Source organism: Rattus norvegicus, chromosome 2, assembly GCF_036323735.1.
Source record: "Rattus norvegicus strain BN/NHsdMcwi chromosome 2, GRCr8, whole genome shotgun sequence".
NCBI lineage: Eukaryota > Metazoa > Chordata > Mammalia > Rodentia > Muridae > Rattus > Rattus norvegicus.
Window position 1 is genome coordinate 143,605,678 of NC_086020.1, and position 11,047 is coordinate 143,616,724.

The window sequence follows — 11,047 nt, forward strand, 5'->3', positions numbered from 1 at the left end:
TCTTGGTACCTCAAAAATCTCAGTTTAATTGGCATCCTGTTTCAAAAGTATAGTAAAGTGCTTTACTCATGAGGCTGTAGCTAAAACACATGGACAATTGTCTGCTTGTCTTCTGATGTGAAGCAACAAAGTAGACTACCAAAACAACTACTATATAATTTTGACTTATGTTTTTTATTTTATTCATGTGGGTGAGTGTTTTATCTCCAAGTATGTCTGTGGACCACATGTAGGCAATGCCTGTGGAGCTCAAAGAGGACATTGGATCCACTGACACTGGACTTACAGATGGTTGTGAGCTACAGATTGAGTGCTGGGACTCAAACCTAGGTCCTCTGAAAGAGCAATCAGTGCTCTTAACCATTGAACTATCTCTCTAGCCCCACTTCTAATTTCTTTGATAAAATACTCTAATGTATTGATTTACTTCTTATGTCTATAAATTTTATTTTATGTGCTTATAGGTATTATTAGAAAAAGTCTCCAGGTTTCACTAGATTGCCAGAGGGATCATAGCACAAAGATGTTAGAACTTTGGACCAGGCACCACAGTAGATACCTTGCCCAAAGGAAGGGTACGCTTGTCTAATAGCAAGCAAAACTCTCTATTTACTCTCTTGCCTGTTACTCAGGACAATGAACAACCAAAGTCAAGCCTTCTATACAAATCTTATTGTTATTATCTGAAAGCATTTATTTAACAGTTGGTCCTTGAGTGGTTTTAGAAGATAGTAGAAACTTTAGAAGTGAGACCTAATAGAAAGAAGTAGGTTGTTGGAGGACATGCATCTGGTTCTCAGTCCCTTCTTTACCTGCTTCTTATATGCCATGAAGTGTTCTAGGTCCTCCTCTACATGCTCCTACCCCACATGATGTTCTGCTTTACCACAGGTCTATGATCAGTGCAGCCTGTGATCCCAGGCTAAAAGCTCTGAAACCATGAGCAAATACATAGTTCTATTCCTTTCTAAGTAACTCTGCCAAGCAGTGGGTTAAGGGATCCTTTTACACTAAAAAAATAAATAACAAGGTATAATTTGTGCACTAAGAGAGGAAAACATGCTACCTTACCCAGGACTTTGATTACTGGAGCACCCAGCAGAAAGAAAGATATCTAGCTGATTTGATAGCCTCCACGATACAATAGCCATGTTTATCTGTTGATAGAAAAGGCAGAAGAGGGGATAAGGCAGGGAAAGCAGGAGAGAGAACCCAGAGGAAAGCAAGCCCTTGGCATAGATGCTGCCCAACCTGTAGACCACAGACAGGGAGGGAAAAACAGAAGCTGTGGACAATGCCACTGACTTGTCCTACTGGGTGTATTCACTGTGTGTAACCTTTCAAGTCAAATTCTATTAAGTTAGAAACCAGATCTCCATACCCAAAAGACTGTACTCTGAAAATATCTTTTGTCATCCAAAAAAGGTAATAGATCTTCCTAAACGTTAGGAAGAAGTCCTCTCTACGTGACAGTGATAAATTGCCTAATGAGAGAGGGTGTCACTTCAGACATAAAACTAAAACCACAGCTGAATGGTGATGAATCCTTAACTTTATTGTCAACAACCAAGTCTGGGAAGCATTCCCTTGTGAGCTTCCTGACCCTGCTTTACCTCTCCCATTTTCCCACCATGATGATCAACCACTTTTTTCCATTTCTCATTTCCCTTCTTGTCTAACTATCCTGACCTTCTTCTTTAAAGAAACAGCCTTTGACTTTGAAGGGCAAAAAGCTTTCTACATGCTAGAAAGCTTCAGCATCTAGTAGTGTTCACAACCACTGACAGCTTTACATAGTTTCTCTGCCATACTCGTGTTAGCGCTTTCTCAATAAGATTTCTTAATCAGGCAAGTGCTTTTCTCTCACTTTGGGTCTCTTAGAGACGTGTTCACATACAAAAGGGTAACAGCATATAAACAATAAAATATATCCTTCTTTATCCTTCTTGATCTTTAAAAGGAAGCCAGAGGTCTTTTATTTAAAAAAAAACAAATGCACATATGCACAATAGTTAGATATGATTTTTTATCTCAAACATTGAAGAGTTTATCTCAGCTATGCTGAGAACAGTCATTAAGTCTGTAAAATCCCTTCTGAGAGAGTGCAGTTTGCTGTCACATTCTTCAAACCAAAGTTTGTTTTATGAATGTAAGCACTGACATCATGCCATGATGTCAGCACATTTCCTTATGAAAGCAGAAAGGGTGGGATACCACACAATGGTGCAAAGTCTCACAACACAGGTAAAATATACAAATTACAATGAAATACAGGAAGCATGCCAATCTGTCTTCTGTTCTTTTTTAGCAGTTATATTGCTGTAAAGAAAAGAAAATTTACATTAGCTTATTACCAGTGTCAACACACAATGTACAGTCATATTCGAAGCAAACATAATATAGAATGTTTTTTTTTTTTAATCAAAACTAGGCCAGCTACACCATTAGGGATCAGACAAGACTCACAAAATGTTTTCTAAGCAAACCAGACCCACTTATATCCCCAGGAAAATTTAGAGAAAGTGTTCATGGAAACTTCAGTAGACTGACACAGAATTGGCTTGTAGTGTGTTTGTGTTGGGTCTCTACTCTGGGGATAATTTAAAATAATGCTGTGGGAATTTCCCACTGGTATGGGGTTACTGTAGTTAACTTTTCAAATCAAATGCTACCAAGTTAGGAGTCAGCTCTGCTGTGCTAAATCCTCTGTCCTGTGAGAGCACCTTTGTCTTGCAAACAAAGGTAATAGATCTTTCTAAATGTTAAGAAGAGGGCCTTTCTACAGTGACTCTGATGACAGCCCACATGCTTGCCTCCAACTCAGGAAGTTATCTCTCCTCACAAAACACAGAACCAATTTTGTCCACCGACTCCTTATGTCTGCGCCCCAAATGCACCAGCACCAAACCAAGTCGGGCAGCAGCTGAGTTTATTCTCTGCTTTGTGTAAGTTTCAAGGGAGAACATAAGCTTGTATTTAGGAATCAACTTGAAAGGTCTTATTCTGTTCTCCTTCCTCTCAATTGCCTTAAAAAAACAAGGTCAAACTAAAATTTTCCCACTAGGCTCTTTGCCTGGAAATTTGGCAGGATCCCAAAGAAATTTTTAATCTTGTGGCTTTGCCTGATAGGTAAAGCTAGAAATAAATTCTAACTTCCTCTCAAAATGAATAGAAATTTCCCACATATTTATAGCAAAGGGTTTCCCAGCAGCACTAACTTTTGGTTTCTATTAGGTTTTATTTAGTTTTTGATTTTTGGATTTTTTGGGGGGACCGGGGTTATTTTGCCCTATTTTCAAGGAAAGTCAAAAGATATTGAATTAGGCAATAAATGGAATGAAATGGAAAATATGAGTGGAATAAGTTTGTTTACTTCATCTTGTTTTTTAAAGAATAAGACATAAAACAGCAACTTCCCAAAATAGGCCAGATTTTACCTTCCCATCTGTTCAATAATATATGATTTTTAGGGAGACATAGAAAAAATAATTTCAATAAAAAAGAAAAAAAACTTTCTCTGTTGCAAACAAGTACTTATTTCATTTCTAAGTTCTATCCACAGGAAATGAGACCTTGTGGTTTGCTTTCACATAGAAGTTTCTTTCAGAAGGACATTCAAAGATTAATAATTGTACTCCATGCTTACTGCATAAGGGTAAGGCATTTTTGTTATTCCTTATTAGGAAAGAATTACAGGGAATCAAACAGGACAGGAAGTACAGCACCAAGGTTAAAGGGAAGGGCGTGGGCATAAAATAACTAAAGAATTGAATCTGTTTACCTCTTGAGTAAGGGATCTTTAACATCTTGTTCAGTGCTTGAGTCAGACACGGGAATGGGGAGTGAGTTAAGTGCTACATCTTATGGAATCAATGTTGGTACCTACTTAGGAACACGAAGGCAACCATGTTAGACACTCATACCTGTAACCAGAGCTGGGTGAGTGAGAAACATGGGGAATTTGACTTGAAAGAGGTTCTGTGTTTCTAGGCAAGTGTTCCTGTGCCCTCAGAGCCAACTACAAACCAAGATGACTCAGTCTGTGAGACTCAGTACTGAAGCTGAAATTAGGTGTAAGAAATGCCACCCCGACAATGACGAAGTGAGAATAGGTTCTGGTTGGTTGCCTTGCCTGGTTTTGCCTTTAAGGAGAAGAATGGAGCCTTGTTGCCTCTACAAGGCTAGGCCTCAACACAGTTACACACATTCTTACCTGTTGGCGAGAGCAGCAATAGCCACACGTGCCCCCAAGCACTCCGTTTATTACTTGAATGAGACACAAGATGAATTCAATGGCAGCAAAAGCCAAGAGGATAGAAAATAGAGTCACATGCCACTCCACAATATGCTTGGGCTCATAGCACTTGGACCACATAGAGGAATCCAGAAGGTACCTGTGGAGAGAAGTAGGAATTCAAGCACACAACCACAGTTTAAGAGGATATCTCATGACTTATCTCTATTGTTTGAAGGTTTTTATTCAGAAGCTGGAAATGAATTAACACAGTGTTATGTGTTAGATTCTTGTATAATACGCCATTCCAACAAATGGAAGGTTTTAGTCCAAAGGTTATTGCAATGATAAACATAAAATTAAAACACGAATGTTGACACTAATCTAGGATCCTGTGGTTAAGAAATCCTCACCTGAGAGATTTTTATATTCTTTAGAAGACATATGACTTCTTGAGAGAAATAAAAGCAAAGGTATATTTGCATCATGTTTAAAAGCATGTCATGTATCATACGGCTATGAACTAAAGATTATAAAGCATATTTCTAATCTGTTACCCAGGTTTATCATTGCTTAACCTTTGTCTATGGGCAAGATATTGAGTGAATTGCTTATTTGGAAACCATATTTTATATTATGTTTTAAACTTTAGGATATTAATGATCATTTATTAAATTATCATTTATCAATTATCTTCCTTTTTTGAAAAGTATCCAAAGTCTGCCAAGTTAAAACTCAAGAGATTTTTTTTCAAATGAAATTTGTTGACATAATTTTTTTAAATTTTTAAGCAACAAGTTAATTCACAATAAAATGTACGATTTGAGTTCAGCCTCCCTCTCTACTTTCATGACGCCATGCTCACGCTTCTGTAGCAGTGAAAGACACCTTTTATTCAGTTATTTGACTAACATTACTGACCTGCTGGGTGAGCTCAAAACTGAGCTAGAGCCAGGCCATATAGGGCATTCTGTCCTGCAAGAACATGGACTCCAGGAGAAGACCATGGACTGAGAACATGGATGCCAAGTGTGCCCATAAGGGAGGCAAAGTGAAAGGCTCCCATCAAAAGCCACCTTCCTGAGAGAAGACCTGCTTATACCCACTCTGCCAGGCTGAGGTCCATGCAGGCAGGGGCAGAGCTTAATCTTACACCCAGCCACCAGTACAGTATCTGGAAATCTGGAATGTGGTGTGCGTTTAATAATCACTAGGCCATGCTAAGTTCATATGTGACTTTATATGTACACAAAATGAGAAATCTCTCTCTCTCTCTCTCTTTCTCTCTCTCTCTTTCTCTCTGTGTGTGTGTGTTTGTAGAGATGATAGATAGATAGATAGATAGATAGATAGATAGATAGATAGATAGATAGATAGATATGCATGCCTTGGATTTCTTTCCTAGAATGTCAACCCTTGCTACCCACAGGATTCCCAGCGAAGTAGGAGTCAATCTTGTGGGAACATCAACGAGTAACTTAACCCTACAACCAGGCCTGGTACAATTTCTTAACACTTCTTTCTGTCCCAGCTTGAAACCAGACATCTAACGTTGGAACAGTACACTGAGCCAATAAGAGATTCAACTTGTTGATTTAAAACAAAACTTACCACCCTCACTCCACCCCTAAGAAAAACAAAACAAAACAAAAATATGGCATTCTGGTCCTGTGTTTCTGCTTGTCAGTAAAACAAAGGCTGTTATTCAGGTCACACAGAGTCAAAATTTTCTTTGGCTCTATTTAACTACTGAAAATTTAAATCAGTGGCTTGGAACTGTTGGCTACTCTACATATTGAGATCCTGAAACAGATTGAATAGAGAATGATCTAGAAGGTTTAGGTGGGGGGTGTTTTGAGAAGCATGAGTAGTGGAAGGCATGTACAAATGGCTCTTAAAGTCTGTTTAGTAGTAGACATAACTCTGCATGCCCCTGGGATGCTTGCAATATGACTGTTCTCAGAGGTAAACTCAAGCAACAGTTCTGTATGCGTGTGCAGATATGTGTCATTTTCCATGAGCACATGATGCTCTGAACAAAGATGATGACAGTTGGAGACATCAAGACTCCAACTCCTGTAAGTACTAGTTTTCCTTCAGAGGCCACCATTCTTTCCTGTTCATCCTAAGCTAACACTGGCACGGCTCACAATGTGTCACCCATCACATGAGCACTTCACAGGTATCACCTGATTCATGCTTATGACAACTGCCATTCTCTAGATAGAGTCACTGAGAGACAGAAAAGTTAGTTCACATCTCCCTGTTCTTAGAGAGTGAGGAGCTGAGATCGGACCCGAGTCTAATTCAAGTGTTTTATCTCATGAAGGAAATATTAAACACACACTATCTCTCCCCCTCTCTCTCCATATCCATATTACACAATTTATGAGGAACAGTATTACTGGTGATATAAAAGACAACCTCATCATATTTTTCATCTTTGTCTCTTAAAAACTGAGCCTTTCAAAATTTTAAAACTGAATCATGTCTAGGAAGGTAGTCACTGGGTAAAAGTGTGTGCTTCTCTGGCATAGGACAGTAATTCAGTTCCTGGCACCCACATCTTTTAAAGAAGGTAAGTCAGGAAAGGACAATCTATACTCATTCAACACCATACGTATACCAGTTTCCATCAGCTTTTCTGATTCTGCACTTTTGTCATAACTGATTAAAAAAAGAAAATCCCAACATAAGAAAATGGATCTCTCTTAACTACACTGAAGTTAGAGTAGTGAGTAAGACCTTTGCTATGTCTCCTGGTAACTTAAATGAAGGGTGTGTGTGTTATACACAATTCAGAATATGCAGGTATAGGGTGGGAGCACTGTTTGTTCTAGATTTTGAATACATAAAAATATTATAATACTGTCTTATGAACTAGTAAAATGTGCTTCATTTTACCTGAATGTCTTTGGGGTTTACAGCACACACTATCTGAGCAAAAACTGTATGAGGCAGACAGCCTGGATTCAAAGATTCATTAGTTCTTTCTAGCAGTGAGACCTTAGGTAAGTCACTTCATCTCTGCCTGCCTCTTTTTTCTCATTTGTAAAAGAAAAACAAGTATGGGAGCATCTCCATAGGGTTGTTATAAGAACAAAATCAGTAGATACATTCAATAGTAGTTAGAATGGATGACTGCCCATCTATCCTTACATACTGCATGATTTGTGGTGAGGAAATACTGGATGGGTGGATAGATAACTTGGTTTTAAGTATGGTGGTTAAGAATTCAGAGACTGGGGGCTGGAGAGATGGCTCAGTGGTTAAGAGCATTGACTGCTCTTCCAGAGGTCCTGAGTTCAATTCCCAGCAACCACATGGTGGCTCACAACCATCTGTAATGAGATCTGATGCCCTCTTCTGGTGTGTCTGAAGACAGCTACAGTGTACTTATATAAGAATTCAGAGACTGAAGGAAAGGCCATCCAGAGACTGTCCCACCTGCGGAATCCATCCCATATCAGACATCAATCCCAGACACTATTGCTGATACCAAGAAGTGCTAGCTGACAAAAGCCTGATATACCTGTCTCCTGAGAGGCTCTGCCAGAGCATGACAAATACAGATGAGGACACTCACAGCTAACAACTGGACTAAGCATGGGGTCCCCAATGGAGGAGTTAGAGAAAGGACCACACATAGAACAACAATATCAACCAACCAGACCCCCACAGAGCTCCAAGGGACTAAACCACCAACCAAAGAGTACATATGGAGGGAGCCATGGCTCCAGACACATATGTAGCAGAGGATAACCTTGTCAGACATCAGTGGGAGGAGAGTCTCTTGGTCCTACCAAGGCTCGATACCCCAGGGTAGGGAAATGCCAGGGTGGGGAGGCAGAAGCGGGTGGGTGAGTGGAGGAGCACCCTCATAGAAGCAGGGGGAGGGAGAATGGGATAGGGAGTTTCCAGAAGGTAAACCAGGAAGGGAATAATATTTGAAATGTAAACAAATAAAATGTCCAGTAAAAAAAATGAATGTGTTGCTAGGTAAAGAACAATTACATACTGTCCCTCAGTGCTGGCAAAGGTGTAGTTCCACACTCCGTTGGCATCGCTACACTTTGGTCCTTCTGCCAAACCCAGCGATGCCACAATAACACAGTAGCCAGATCCCGTGATTCCAATCAGAGCAGCCAGTACAGAAGAGAGCATCTGTGGAAAAGAAAAGCAAGAAGTGAGCCCCCGTCCCGTGTCAGGAATGAAGCACTTTCACCAGGATGCAGTACCGGGAGACTTACCGAGCATCTCTTGCCGTAGTTTTCATAGCCGCAGCAGCCACAACAGTCCTCTTCCTCCAGCCGAATGAACAAAAACGCCGGCAGGAGCATCTGCTCAGAAGACAAGCAGATTCAAGTCATTGCCTTTCCTGGTTTCCTATGGGAGGGCTCCGGCATTTCTGTAAACTGTATCTATTTCTGCTGATTAGATCAACCAAATATCATGAATGATGGAAAGGCCTGAGAGGAGACGAAAGTATTACATTTGCTTGTTTCCATGTGCCGCGGGTGGGCACACAGAATGTGAAAAAGTAACCTGTAAGTGTGAACATTTCCCACAAAGTTTGACATATTTTATATGAAAGCTCTTAGCATTGTTACATGTAAAATCTGTCTTTAAATATGATCCCTGCCCCGACCAAACATAGAAAGATCAAATCTTGAGTAAAATGGCTGAAACATTTTGAGTACATAGAAAAGATTTTTTTTTAATTTATTAAAAATAGGATCTGCTTCTTTGAAGATGCAAAGGCTCCGTTTCAACTCAGCAACGATGCTCTTCAAGTAAGAATGAGCTATTTGAAGTTTAAGACCAAAAGCATCAAAGCAGCGTGGGCGCTATGTGTGTGTTACACAGTGTCTGTGCTCGTTTATCTAGTTGTATTTGCACTGATTGTGGGAGCATGCACGATCCAAAGCACATTTGCCATGCCATGCCACAAGGAATCCACTCTGGGTTTAAATGTCTTAATTTTAGTTGGCAAAGAAAATGGTATTCTCTGTGACAGTAACAATTCCATAAAGTTTCTCTTTGAAGTTCTTACCTCTAACATTTTAAGTGGGCAAAGTCAAATGTGCCTACATTTCTTCTGGGTTGAGATGGAAACTAATACTTTCACCTCCCATTGTATCAAGTAAATTCCTCTTAACTTCAACTAAAAACAAATAGTGGGGGAGGGGAGGGGGAGGGAGGGGGGAGGGTGGGGAATAAACCAGCACATTCCACCCTTAGACTGAGATACTAACCTGCTTCTAACTCCACCCTCAAAAGAAGGCTTACACTTATTAGAAAATGCCAATCACTCCCTAAATGTTTTCCCATGTCATAGATGCTTGAAAGTAAGCAACAGAGAGTAATTTAGACCCTTAACTCTTTTTTCAGAGCCAGCCAACCCTCCTCAGTTCCAAATGAGGAGTGACCTCTGCTCCAGCACTCAGAAACTCGATAGTCTCTCAAGTCTCCTTGAAAAGTGACCATTTTTCAAGCAGTAAAGTAAAAGCTTCTGAGAAAAAGAGAGTTCGCTCTAAGGTAAAAGATTTCACTAAAACAACATCTAATAAAGTTAGCAAAAGTTTAATGCAACCTTGGAATATTCCGCTTTCAAAGGGAGAGTGCAGCAACAGCGACAAAATCCACAGTAATTACAGATGGGCATTATAAAAAACTTCGCGTGAGAAGAATGCATTCTGTCTTTCGAGAGGAGAGGAAGTTTCAGTGATTGTAGTTCTGAGTGACTTACCAGCAAGCCTCCTCCTACAATGCCAGCAAAGTACCACACGAAGCGGCTGAGGTGGCCCTCGGTAGCGTATTTTGTTTCCCCATTAGGAAAGTAGAGCAAAACATTAGCTACGATGCAGAAGACAGCAGCCCACACCAGAGAGAATCCGATGTATCTTGCACACTTTACATAGCACATAGTGGCAGCAGGAGTCCTGCACTGCTTTGCTCTGTTCCCTCTCTTCAGCTCAGCGGTGCCACAGATGGGATGATGGAGTGCCCCTTTGTAGAGAAAGCCGACGCTCACAACCCATTCCTGCTACCACTTAAATAGTGCCAGTTCTTAGTGCCAGTAAATGAGGTTCTCCGCTTTCATTGGTCCAGACTTCAGTCTCCGGTCCGGGTGGAAGGAAGTGAAGGAGTGCCCCACCCTTCAAATGAAATCCTTGGGACAACGAAACCCTGTAGTAGGATGTGAGAAACATCCTCAGTCACCTGCAGGAGAGAAAATGACTAATCCACTACGCCGCTTGCTCACAGGATAAAGATGAAGGGGAAGTCGGGCACAGTCTTCCAGTAATTGCTTAGAGACAAACGCTTCGAGCCTTGGAAAGAGCTGTGATCTTTCTCTTGCAGTCTTTTGGACAGTTTCCAGTTTGAGGCCGTGTTCACTTCTACATTGACACCAATTTAATTTGTGACCTGGGGCAAGTCTCCTAAACTCTGAGCTCATTTCCGTGTCTGTTCAAGGTAACGTGTTCAAGCTGTCACCCCCAGATTTAAGGAAGCTGCTGGGAAAATTACAGAGTGGCTTCCTTTCCTCTGCCTGCGGCTAGCTAGGCAGGACAGATCCCATGGCTGGTTTCCCTGGGTCAGCGCTGCTGAGGGCATCTGCCTCAGAGCGAGATGATATCCAGCAACACAACAGCTCAAACATTCCTGACTAATGCTGTGTAGCAAAGCAGTGCCAGAAAGGGAGAAGGAGGCCCCCAGCATGGCTTAGGGTGGAAGGTAGAAGAAAAGGGGGACTCAGTTGCCCTTCCTGGGGAGGTCAGATAAGGAAGCTGAGAAAGGCTGATGAACCCA

At 40.9% G+C, this 11,047-nt stretch overlaps 1 protein-coding gene across 3 annotated transcripts; it reads right to left on the reverse strand.

Moving 5' to 3' along the window:
• Window positions 1-1,302: 1,302 nt before the first annotated feature.
• Window positions 1,303-10,499, reverse strand: Tm4sf1 (transmembrane 4 L six family member 1). 3 transcript variants are annotated; one of them, NM_001106434.1, is made up of 5 exons: window positions 9,984-10,499; window positions 8,485-8,574; window positions 8,253-8,398; window positions 4,214-4,394; window positions 1,303-2,319 (listed from the first exon to the last, which is right to left on the reverse strand). In NM_001106434.1, the coding sequence occupies exons 1-5, from the start codon at window positions 10,158-10,160 to the stop codon at window positions 2,305-2,307; spliced, it is 609 nt and encodes a 202-aa protein (NP_001099904.1). In that variant the 5' UTR covers window positions 10,161-10,499; the 3' UTR covers window positions 1,303-2,304. The 3 variants fall into 3 exon arrangements, with proteins under 3 accessions (NP_001099904.1, XP_038957943.1, XP_063137656.1); XM_039102015.2 differs by lacking the exon at window positions 9,984-10,499 and adding an exon at window positions 9,288-9,370 and having other exon boundaries at window positions 1,535-2,319; XM_063281586.1 differs by having other exon boundaries at window positions 1,535-4,394; window positions 9,984-10,453.
• Window positions 10,500-11,047: the final 548 nt, after the last annotated feature.

Coding starts and splice junctions, on each gene's coding strand:
- Tm4sf1 (XM_063281586.1), bottom strand. CDS start 10,160: ATGTGCTATGTAAAGTGTGCAAGATACATCGGATTCTCTCTGGTGTGG. Junction 8,575..9,983: donor TTGTAGGAGGAGGCTTGCTG/GTAAGTCACTCA, acceptor TCTTCTGAGCAG/ATGCTCCTGCCGGCGTTTTT. Junction 8,399..8,484: donor ACTACGGCAAGAGATGCTCG/GTAAGTCTCCCG, acceptor TCTTTTCCACAG/ATGCTCTCTTCTGTACTGGC.